We start from the raw sequence: 12,668 nt of genomic DNA on the forward strand, positions 1-12,668 counted from the left end.
ATGTATATCACACTTAAGTGCTACGAAAAATATTTTTTTGTGACAATATTTTTGAAATTTAAAAAGTAAAAAAAAAATCAATTTTTATAAAATTAAATTTATTTTTAATTAAATTATATGATTATGTTGGTTGATTGAATTTATTTTATTCTAGATTATGCTAAAAGGGCATATTTTGATTTTTTAATCCAAATTTAAAAAGCAAAAGAAACAAATATCTTAGTAATAAAACGGTAGTAAAACAAGTATTATCCTCTTGGTTAACCGACCTTTTTACCTGATGATCATCATCAGCTAGCTAGCTAGATAATCTCGTTAAATATTGGGCAATATTAAAATGTACAACTATATCAATAAAGGCATCAATATGTGACAAGCTATAAATTAAAATATCCCAAGTAGTAGGCGTATTAATTAAGTTGATTATATAGGTAAACAGTTAAAGCTAGATATATAGAATCTAAAGGCCGGCCGGCCATGCATGAATTCTGGGCATTTAGAGATCAAGAGAGTGATTGAGGGCCCTTCCTATATGAATTGTTAAATCTAGCATGATCGAATGTCGTGGAGTCTTCTCAAAAGCTTAATTAATTAATTTACATTTTTGCCAATTGGTGATAAGTATATGCATGCATGGTACCGGTTCATGAGCTAAGTTTTAGCAGTTAATAACCTAATCTTTGTCTTCATTTGTACTTATCGATTGAGTCATGATGTTACGACGTTTCGAAAGATAGTGAATTAATTATAGGTGCCGCATCCCTCTTTTTTATTTGTAAATTAGTGATTATCCATTCCTCACCAGTTCAATGTATCTAAGGTGGATCATTTATTTTTTTATCTTTTATCTTTTTATCTCAGACTTAAAAGGATTATATTAATAAAAGCATAAGATTATATATATATATATATATATTTATATAGAACTGGTGGAAATAGTTCCATGTTATATACAACAAATTATGAATATACATTAAGATCGACCTAGTGCCTATAATTACTCAATAAATGATGTGAAAAGTACGTATATATATATAGGAACCAAGTAGCTAGCTAGGGTGGTTCTTCTTAATTAAAAAAAAAAAAAAATGCAGGGTGATTCTTTTAATATTTAAGTTGTAAACAGCTAGCTAGCTAGCTAGCTAGGGTACTCATTTTTTTTTTTTTTTTAATGCAGCTAGCTAGGGTACTCATGATTCGAGTTATAAAGTGATTGTTGATTGTTATAGAGATCAACAGTCGAAAGTTGGTCATCATGTGTTTGGTCACCTTTCTAATTCGATATTGGAGATATATCATATAGCTAGCTAGTGGCCATGATGAGATCAGGAGATGAGTTCGTGATCTATCCCAAGCTAGCTAGCTAGCTAGCTAATGTGTGGAATTAGTCACATGCGATCATGACATGTACAATACGACGTTCAGTACACGATTATATATGCATGATGCGTACATAATATTACTCCCGCGCGCCACGCGTGCTTGGAATAATGTAGTATCATGACACTCACGCATCAATGCGTGACATGAGTACTACTCGTGCCTAGCTAATGACTAATTAGAAATTTGTGAGTAAATTAGAAATTTGTGAGGAGATGATGATGATATTAGAGGGTAAGGATCGGAGATCAGGAACATATATAAAGATGATTTAGCGGATCGGAAATTAATGATAAACTTGTAATTTTCTTTACCTAATTAATTACGATTGACAATCGTCATGCGAAAACTATATCAACAGTACTATAATATATAGACTAATCATGCATGCTTGTCATTGACGGTAATTAATTAATTAGTACTGTTTTTTTTTTATTTTCCGTCTCAATGGTGGATCAGTTCTATCCACTATAAACTCAAATTATAACAAATTAAGAAAAAGTTTAATGGATCAATATCTTTTCAGGCAGCCAACCAAATTAATACGCGTCTTTCTTTTGTTGGTACCTGTACTGAGGTTGCTGATCTTATAAACTACATAAGTACGTATATCATATAGGACTGCTTAATGGACATGATGATCAGCTACGGATCATGATAACTTTTTTTTTTTTTTTCTTCATCGTAATAATTAATTATACTAAGAGAAGTGCTATACGATATTCACTGTAGTGGTGTACATAATGCACACACTACGTGGATGCCTCTCATCCAATTATTATTTTTTTCTTCCTTTAGCTTCTCTCTCTCATCTCTCTCTCACCAGCGTATCTCTCCTTTCTCTCTCTCATCAACTCTCTCTCATCATCTTCACTCTCTCTCTCGTCTTTCTCTCTCTCTCATCTCTGCTCTCGGTCTCTCTCTCGTCTCACTCTCTCTCGGCTCGCTCTCTCTCATCTCTGCTCTCGCTTTCTCTCTCATCTCTGCTCTCTCTCATCTCTCGTCTCGCTCTCATATCTGCTCTCTCTCATCTCTCATCTCTCGTCTCGCTCTCTCTCTCATCTCTCGTCTTGCTCTCTTTCATCTTTGCTCTCTCTCTCTTATCTCTGCTCTCTCTCTCTCATCTCCTTCTCGTTCTCTCTCTCATCTCCACTCTCTCACTCATCTCTGCTGTCGCTCTCTCTCTCGTTCTCTCTCTCATCTTTGCTCTCTCCCTCGTTTTTCCTTTCAAATATGTGGTGTATATTTTGACACTTAATAGTTACAAAATTGATTTTAATAAACAGTAACTTTTATATATAATATTTCTTATACTAACTCCTGTAATTTTATATATATTTCTTATACTAACTCCTGTAATTTTACTTATCCAGAGATAACTCTTTTTTTTTTAAAAAAAAAAAAAATTCAAGTGAAAAAGATAAGAGATAGTGACTAGACTTAAGTTGATGCATGCTTTGTGGGTAAAGACTAGACGTTGATGTACTTTTTGTTTCATTTAGATGCGATCACATGCAGTAATTATAGTACTCTACCTGTTAGGACGGCAACTTTACAGAGACCGATTGCTGGCAATAAGTGGGATTGGGACACAAGAATTTCCTCCCACGTACTGTCCCATAGATTAGGACTGCATGTTTTTTTTTTTTTTTTTTTCACTTTTACTTTTACTGTAATTGATGGATAAACATGTATTAAATTATGAGTAGAACAAGAAAAACGGGTAAAAATCATTTTTTAGACAAAAATTTAGGATCACACTGATTGCATGCGTATCTGCTATATATGCGTAGGCACTGTATAACTGATCGAAGGCTGCATGCAGAGTTTTAGCATGGGATAGTGTTAAGACTCGATCGAGGGAAAAATCTAGAGAGATTCTTATAAGCCTCAATTAGGCACTCTCCAAATTAAGTGTGCATGTGAAAATCAATGTCCTCTTCGATCGCATGCAACAATCTCTTGGTCGATACTTGTTGATGATGTGTTTTGCAATTTGGTGATCGACCCAATCAACTTCCACCAAGAGATGCAGTAGTCCGATGTGCTTGATGCATCTCCAATGCTTTAATCAGAATTCAATATAAAAGATAAGAATGAAAAACATCTCGTAAATATCTTATATAGATTAATTTATTGTTTCTACTTTTTATATAGGAATGAATCTCATTCGATGTTGATCAAATAACGGCATGATCCTCTCCCTTTAATATTGGTGCCTTGATTATTAGTACCATGATCCATATCTATAGAAGAAAATGATTACCATCCTTTAGACAGATATCTCACCATTTTCTTTTATACGAGGTCTGTTGTTATTTATAGCGGTTACCATACTTATACAGGACGCGATCCTTTGAGGGCGTATTATATACTCCTTGCTGACTAGGTTAATAGGCCGTGTTAGTGTTTTTAACTTACCATTGGAGGGCCAGGTGATGGGAATAAAAGGTCCTTCCAATGCCATTTAGCAAAGTAAAATCTCTAAACTGAATTGAATATATAATTCAATGCAGAAAGATAAATACGTACGACATTACATTATTATTTAGGTGCGATATATTTTACTTGAGTAATTTACGAGCAATATTAATTACAATAAGAAGATTATCAGGTTCTGTGTGTTTAAAATTGTATTCTTTCTAAATTTTATTGTCTCATTCAAGCTTATTAGCGTTATATATTTCAAATGATATGGTATATTTATCATTAAAATTATTGGTTGAAATTAAATAAGAAAAGTTTAGATAAAAGAACTGGGCGTAGGGGCACAAGTACCTAATCATACCATCAGAGACTACCGCGATCTACCGAGAAAAAATTGGCAATTAAAGCAGTGGATAACAACCCAACATCAAATCAAAGCACAAAAAAAAATTAAAATAAAATAAAAGAGATCACAATTAAATTAAGAATAATATTATTTATCATCTTAAATTTTATTTATTTTTATTATTTTATAATATGATATTATTTATTATATTTTATTCGTAAATTTATCATTAATATGGATAAAAAATAAATGATTAATAAATTTACCCTTAAATTAAAGGGGAAATATACGAGACCGCAGCAAGTGCATGAACCCAACCTCCCCCTTCTCCCCCCATATATACCCACAACCTCAGCGAGAAGTTACACATTCAGTGCGAACACACAGTCCAAACAATATACCTATTCTGAAAGAAAAAAAAAACACGCAAATGCCTTGCTCAACAGCTTCCTCTTCTCCATCTCTGATATCCAAATGCACTGTGTCTCCGGATCAAATCTCCACTCTCCCAGACCTCAAGCTCTCCGTCTCAGATCTCCCCATGCTTTCCGTCCACTACATCCAAAAGGGCTGCCTTTTCACTCTCCCTTCCATCCCCATTGATTCCCTAATCTCTCTGCTCAAGCGGGGTCTCTCTCAAACGCTCTCCCACTTCCCGCCTCTCGCTGGCCGATTGAAGACCGACTCCCATGGCTACGTCTACATTGAGTGCAACGACGCCGGGGTCGACTTTGTCCATGCCACCGCTCCCAATTTGTTCGTTCGCGATGTCTTGGTTCCGACCCGTGTGCCTGATAGCTTCAACGAGTTCTTCCCGTTTGACCGGACCGTCAGCTTCGATGGCCATTTCAAGCCCATCCTGGCCATCCAGGTCACGGAGCTCGCTGACGGCATTTTCATCGGTTGTGCTATGAACCACGCGGTCATGGACGGCACGTCGTTTTGGAATTTCTTCAACACTTTTGCCGAGGTGTCTCGTGGAGTAAAGAGGGTCTCGAAGCAACCGGACTTTAGTCGCAACTCGCCGCTAATTTCTCAGGCGGTGCTGAGATTACCGGAGGGTGGTCCGAAGGTCACCTTCTCTATCAACGAGCCGTTACGTGAAAGAATTTTCAGCTTCAGCAGAGAAACAATTATGAAGCTGAAAGCAATGACCAACAATTGGAAACGGGTCGATAACGATCGCGTCGACGCCGTTGAGTTGTTGGGAAAGCAAAGGAACGACCCCTACCTAAATAACAACAAAGGTAAGGTGACGACTATTCTGGAGAGCTTGTTCAAGAACACCGTTTCGAAACCAATAAAGGACACGGAGTCAAACAAAAACATAACCTCGGAAATTTCATCGTTTCAGTCGCTCTGTGCGCTTCTCTGGCGAGCGGTGACTCGCGCGAGGAAACTGCCCTCTAACAAAACGACCATTTTTAGAATGGCAGTGAATTGCCGTCACAGACTCCAACCGAAAATGGATGCGTACTACTTCGGGAACGCAATTCAAAGCGTTCCGACTCTTGCGTCAGTCGGTGACGTTTTGTGTCGGGATCTGCGCTGGTGCGCAGAGCAGCTCAACAAGAATGTCATGGCTCACGACGACTCTATGGTGCGCCGCTTCGTAGAGGATTGGGAGAGGGATCCCAAGTGTTTCCCGTTAGGGAACTTTGACGGTGCATCGGTCACGATGGGTAGTTCACCGAGACTTCCGATGCACGACAATGATTTTGGTTGGGGCCGACCTTTAGCGATTCGGAGCGGTGGGGCCAATAAGTTCGACGGTAAGATATCGGCTTTCCCCGGAAGAGCAGGGGTTGGAAGCGTTGATCTGGAGGTGGTTTTGGCGGCCGAGACGATGGCGGGGCTCGAGGCGGATTCGGAGTTCATGCAGTATGTGTTGAATTAAATATCAGAACAGAATAAAAAACATGCATGGACATGTTTGAAATATGGTTTCCCAAAAACAAAATCACGTGAACTCTGAAAATAAATAATGCCTTTGATTGTAAGGGAAAAATTAGTGATGGTATTGATGGGGTTATGACCAACGGCGTCAAAAGCACTCATGTGTGGGGATTCTCAGGTCGTATAGGAAGGGAACGTTTTCTTTGTTTATCTGTGACATATATTTTAATTTCTAATTAATGTTTCCTAATTGCTTCCTATTAGTATTTACTCTTTTCAGCATATGCCATTTCAGAACTGCTACCAACAACCGCTGTGTACAACTCCCGTTCAATCGGCTGACTGCTACGTCAGTATTTGTCAGAAAAATTTTTTTAAAAAAGGAGAGAAATTTGAGAAAAGTGAAACTTCGAGAAGAAGATAATCCATCGTACTCTAAAGAAAACTGAAGGGACTTTCAGTGGTCTTTGTCGACGAAATCGGACCCGTTGATATGGATTTTGTGTACATCAGCATTCTTTATCGCTCTTTAATTTTTTGGGTTTATCCCTTCTTTGTCTGAGTTCAGGATTTAGCAGAGTCTAGAAAGTGGACACCAAAATTACAAAAAACAAAAAAGATAAAATTTTTCAAATGGTAGTGTCCCATGAAAAGAATGAGAACTTGAACTGTGACTTTAGTGAGGTATTTGGGTGCAGACGATTTTTTCAGAGGCCGGAAACAGACCGAAGTTAAGTGGCCAAAATACGAGATGCAATTAAAAACGGGAAGAGCTACGGTGGCAGGCTCTTGAACTACAAGAAGGACGGTACCCATTTCTGGAATCTTCTTACTGTCACTCCAATCAAAGATGACCATGTGAGAATCATCAAATTGGATTGCTTAAAACTAGATGAAATCCAGTTCATCCACACAACGACCGACGGACTCTCTTTTTTCTCCCATTCATTTCCTTTCTTCTATTTTCTTCTCCCCTGCAAGGCAAAAGGAAATACAGTACGTGGACACTCCTACCGGTTGCACATGCCAGTTGCAAGAATATTTTTCATGCCCTTTTTGTCATTTGTTTATTTTTTTCATATCTGAATTTCTTAGTCTATACTCAAAGTCATACCTTAAAAAAAGAAAAAAAAGGTTATCTTGCATGTTTTTATTATCTTCAAATAAACCGATTAATACCACACATTTTAGATAATTATGTAGATTAATTACTCAAAATCAAATCAATAAAAGTCTATAGTTTTTTAATTAATAATGAAATGTTGTAGCCAATAAGAGATCCTATAAAAATAAATATATAAATTAATGTGACTTTATATAATTAGTTAGATTGTAAAATTACTTTTATTATAAAGTAAATTTTATTTTAGTAAGATTTGTTTGTGACCGTAACATTTATAATTTTATTTATAATAAATAGCATTCGTTTAATATAAAACTAATAATTACAGCATTGCCAAGAGATTCTAGGAGCTCCATCTTTTCTTAAAATAAGTTATCTCTATTTTAATTAAAATAAATAGCATCCATTTAATGTGAAACTAATCATTCCACATTTTGAAGGAGAGAGTGATTTCATATCACTAAGAGCAAACCGTGTTACTTGCACATAAACATAAACAATACATGAATAGTATAAAGACTTTGCCCCAATGCTCCTTTACGTTGCTCAATATTTTTTTTTTTACGACTGCCGTTAGACACAAAGAAATTATATTAAAAAAATAATAATAAAGTTACAAGATGATAAGATTTCATGAATACGTTACATCTATTTTATAAACAAACCATATAAGTGACGTAAGTTTCTCATTTTTTTATTTTTTTATTATTATGGCTGCCTGTCATTTATTTCGTGCAGCATATTTTGAAGTGCATTTTGATGAGAAAAAGATATCGTCCAAATCACGTTGGTGACACTGATTAGTGAAGTTGATTTAGGAAAGTAGAAACACGCACAAATAGCAAGGAACAGGTTGGAAACAGATGCCAACCAAAGGAAACGAAAGGAGAAAACCATAAGAGAAAAGGTGTCTCGCCGACAGGGAATTATTAGAGTCGCCTCAAATACTAAGCACAGTGTGGATGTGCAGTACAGAAAATTCAGCAATAGGATAATCTGAAGGTCTTCTACAGCATTTACCTATCTATAATAAACTTTGACTCAAAAACAGAGTACTCCAGAATAAACTCAAGAAAATAAACACCAGACAGAAAACACTGAAAATTTCTAGTACTTACGGAGCAGATTGTCCAGCATACTCGCTCCTCATCCATGGTGGCCAGTTCCTAGATAAGTATTTCGGATCCGATGTAGTTTCCTGATGACTTCCCTCATATTCATTCTCTCTTCTGGCACTTCTAATGAACAAGAAACGCCGATCTCGAAAACTGAAAGTAAGCACTTCTGCATATTGGCGTTCATTTGACTTTGGTTCTCAATTTGAATTCTTTCTTCTTCTGCCACAATAACATCTTCTTCCTCGGTTGCAGTTTCTATTTCATTTAAATCTCTAGTGTTGAGAAGTTTTGGATCCACAATCTGCACAAATCTTTCCGGTAACGCCATCTTAACATAGTTATGGAGGTTGAAAATGTCTTGAAACATGCTGTCAATGGGTCCCTTTCCGGTGAATATCTCCAATACAAATATCCCGTAGCTATAGACATCTCCCTGCGTCGATGCCTCTCCACACTGTCCGTACTCTACGGTTGAAATATTTCACTTAACATACTTAATAGTTGCTTCAAAATTATATAATTCTTGATTATATGATACATGTGACATGGAAAAGTAAAGAGAGGCAATGATCAGGATCAATCATGCATGCGGTCATTTATAACTATTTTACAATTCATTTTCCTGTTAATCAATACCATCACGCTCCTACACGGTTACGTTTGGTTATTGAGTTATTTTCAGGTATTTTATAAATAATAATAAAATAATAATAAAAAAAAATAATGCACGGTGAGGAATTCTAACTATGAATTATTCATCATTTATATACATAGTGTTGTAAAATGACTAATGCTAGAGAGAATCTATTATAGCAGTGTATACTTTGTACTCACTGCATGGCTGCTTCTAATTGATTGTTCTCAACATTTACTTGGAGAGATGTGTAGTCTAGATGATGTCACATCATGTGTACAAAATAAATACTCTCAATAATAACTTCTATCTATATTTATTCATTGTAAAATAGTTGTAACTCAATCGTTTTCCCTGGCTTGATAGTCTCAGTCAAATCTGGAGCAAATTAAATTGTGATTAAAATAATTACCTGGAGCAGAGTAACCAATTGATCCTTTTATTCCAATTGTGCTGGTTTGATTCTGAGAAACATCGTTGGCATCATTGGCTGTTGAGAGGAGCCTCGCCAAACCAAAATCACTTACATGCGCAGTCATGTCAGTGTCAAGAAGAACATTGCTTGGCTTTAAATCGCAATGAATAATGGGCGGTTCACTGTGGTCATGAAGATAGTGCAGTGCAGAAGCGACATCCATTACAATATTCAGTCTTTCAAGAAGATTCAAATTTCTTGATTCATTTTCATGATTGCCTCTATCTGGATGCAACCACTTTTCCAAACTTCCATTAGGCATGAATTCAAAAACTAGAGCTTTGAACTCATTACCATTGTAGTCTATGCTAGAACAACATGTCAAGATCTTCACGAGATTCCGATGCCGTATATTCCTCAATGCATTGCATTCGGCCATGAAACTCTTGGAAGCTCCCTTTTGTTGAAGGTTCAAGACTTTGACAGCAATGACTGTCGACCTTTCTTCTTGACCCATAACTCCTTTGTACACCGAACCGAAACTGCCGGATCCAATTAAATTGTTGGGAGAGAATCCGCCAGTCACCTGATAGAGTTCCTTGTACGACACCTTCGAAAGCAGGTCAGTTTTGGGAAGTATGGAAGATGATTTCTTTTCTGATTTTTTCCTCTTGTACAGTACCAAAATGGACGAAAAGAAAATGAAACCTAAAACCCCGCTAAGAATTATGATTATTCTAGAAGCACGGGATTTCCCCCTCTTTTTAACTTTGTTGTCGCATGCTTGCAGTCTCAGTTCCGGGATACCCCCACAAAGCTTTTTATTTCTTGTCACTGATACTGCGGTTGCATTACGAAAGACTCCTTCCGTGGGCACCTCACCCTCCAAACTATTAAAAGAAAGATTCAAATATTGTAGCAAAGAAATTTTCTGTAGATCTTTAGGAATTAGTCCGGACAAGTTGTTTGCAGAAAGATCTAAATACTTGAGCTCTACTAAGGCATTCAAAGACACAGGTAAGTTACCTTGAAATGAGTTATGGTGAAGGTAAAGGGATTCCAGGCTTAAGCAATCCCCAATGGTTATAGGAATCTCACCGGAAAAATTGTTGTTGGAGACGTCCAGCAGATAAATACTCCTTAAACCCCCTACTTCCTCCGGCCGTAGGGTGCCGGACAATGAGTTATGTGATAAATTGAGTACCCGCAACTGGGATGAAAGAGTGCCTTTGGATATGGCACCAGTAAGGTTATTTTGAGAAATGTCAAACTCCTCCAAACTCTTGGCTTTTCCAAAACTTGATGGAATGCTTCCTTCCAATTTGTTCTGTGACATGAAAAGTTTGACCAATTGAGTGAGGTTACCTAGCGAGGAGTCTATCTTTCCCGAGAATCTGTTCCCATCCAAATCCAATGCTTCCAGATTTCGAAACTTCCCAAAATAAGTTGGAATGATGCCAGTAAAGAGGTTGTGAGCCAAGGATAGGAGAGTTAAGTTGATGAGATTCTGTAAAGGTGCAGGAACAATTCCTGATATTTGATTGCCATCAAGAATTAGTACCTGCAGGAGTTGCGACAAATTTCCTATGGAGTTTGGCAAATTACCTCCAAAGTTATTTTTTTGAAAATAAAGCCTCTCCAATTTGGTGCAGTTTCCCAAAGAAGCTAAGAAATCCAAGTCCTTGGCTGAATTACTTCCAAGATTATTCTCAGCAATGCTTAGCCACTCGAGATCCAATAGGCTTCCCAGATCATTTGGAACTTGTCCCACGAAATTGTTTTGGCCGAGAGCAAGAAGACCAAGCTGAGAAGCATTGGCTAGTGAAACAGGGATAGGACCAGAGAGCTTGTTTTTAGAGACGGACAAAAATTGGAGATTAGGGAGAGTGATGCCTATGTTGGCTGGAAGGGTGCCATGTAGTTGGTTAATTCCAATCGAGAAGGTGGTCAAAGTCGATAAATTGAAAAGGGAGTAGGGCACCGTACCAGACAGACCATTGTCTATAACTTCAAAGAAATATAAGTTGTTCAGACGACCAATTTCATCTGGAATATTTCCCACGAAATTATTAATCCCCAAGGATAGTACTTGGAGTGAAGAAACATTTCCCAAAGAAGCTGGGATGCCTCCGGTCAGATTATTCCCTGCAAGGTTAAGATATTCCAGCTTCTCAAAAGAGCCCAGCCCAACAGGAATATTCCCAGTAAGTTTATTCCTTAGGAAACTAATGAATGTGAGTTCAGAACAGTGGGTCAAGTTGCTAGGAATTTCCCCCACCAAGGAGTTGTTAGCAAGAATGAGCTGTTGCAGTCGGAACAAGCGAGTAACCTGTTGTGGAATTTCACCGGATAAGAAGTTGTCTTGGAGGTTGATGAGCCTAAGAAAGCTGAGGTTGCCAATGAAGGATGATATGGAGCCGCGCAAGGCATAGCCTTGAAGGTCCAAGGCAATGACCCTCTGGTGCTTGCGGCCGCATGTAACTCCATGCCAGTTGCACAAGTTGTTGACAGAAGCATTATTATTATTATTATTCCAGGACCTCAAGTTGTCGTGTGGGTCGTTGCTTAATGATTCCTTGAATTTGAGCAAAGCCAAACGATCAGTCTCATATGAAGGAGCGCCTGCAATAGTAATGCTGCTTTGTTGTAAGCATAATAGGCTTAAAGAAAAAATAAGAATCACAGGAAATTTGCGGTTTCGGAGCTCCATTTTTGGAGATCTTTGCCACCAGCCGAGAAGCAATTTTTGGCGCGAGCTGAGCTGGGGAGATCAGCAGGATATTTGTTTTAGGTAGCCTTAAAAGTCAGTGAGACCGGACTTATCACGGCCACGACCGATCCTCTAGTCCTGGTTTCGCGTCAAGCATGGAGATAGAGATAGTTGGTCCGTCCCATAATGTTCGTTCGTGATCAATACGTTGCGATTAATGTTCGTTCTCGTGATCAATACGTTGCGATTAATGTTCGTTCGTGATCAATACGTTGCGGACACGCCTTTCTTCACCAACACGATCTTCCACAAACAAGAGGGGTCATATAGGGCGGCGTAGAATCGTAGTCTTTTTAATCATCATTATCAAGATTCAAGCCCAACACCATTTAAATCTTTCAAAGAATTTTGACTACTTTTTCGGTCTAAATCTAATAAAACATTTTTTTCTCTCTTAAAAAATATTCATTTAATCATTTACCGACAAAAGAAAAAAATAATAATAATCTTCTGCATTAACTTCAAAAAACAGTAGCTGTAAAAGTCTCTAATCTTACACATATTTTTAATGGACCTCACGAAACATGCTAATTTCAACGACTTTCACAAAATCTTTATT

At 37.4% G+C, this 12,668-nt stretch overlaps 2 protein-coding genes across 2 annotated transcripts; one reads left to right on the forward strand and one right to left on the reverse strand.

Moving 5' to 3' along the window:
- The first annotated feature begins 4,389 nt into the window (after nt 1-4,389).
- Nucleotides 4,390-6,311, forward strand: LOC121246397 (uncharacterized acetyltransferase At3g50280-like). The gene has a single exon (XM_041144539.1). It carries the CDS (start codon nt 4,461-4,463, stop codon nt 6,048-6,050), a length of 1,590 nt encoding a protein of 529 aa, XP_041000473.1. The 5' UTR covers nt 4,390-4,460; the 3' UTR covers nt 6,051-6,311.
- Nucleotides 6,312-8,068: 1,757 nt separating this feature from the next.
- LOC121246369 (probable LRR receptor-like serine/threonine-protein kinase At3g47570) lies at nt 8,069-12,081 on the reverse strand. Its single transcript, XM_041144501.1, has 2 exons — nt 9,337-12,081; nt 8,069-8,755 (listed from the first exon to the last, which is right to left on the reverse strand). The coding sequence occupies exons 1-2, from the start codon at nt 12,047-12,049 to the stop codon at nt 8,319-8,321; spliced, it is 3,150 nt and encodes a 1,049-aa protein (XP_041000435.1). The 5' UTR covers nt 12,050-12,081; the 3' UTR covers nt 8,069-8,318.
- Between the last annotated feature and the right edge of the window lie 587 nt (nt 12,082-12,668).

Source organism: Juglans microcarpa x Juglans regia, chromosome 1S (genome assembly GCF_004785595.1).
Source record: "Juglans microcarpa x Juglans regia isolate MS1-56 chromosome 1S, Jm3101_v1.0, whole genome shotgun sequence".
NCBI classification, from domain to species: Eukaryota; Viridiplantae; Streptophyta; class Magnoliopsida; order Fagales; family Juglandaceae; genus Juglans; species Juglans microcarpa x Juglans regia.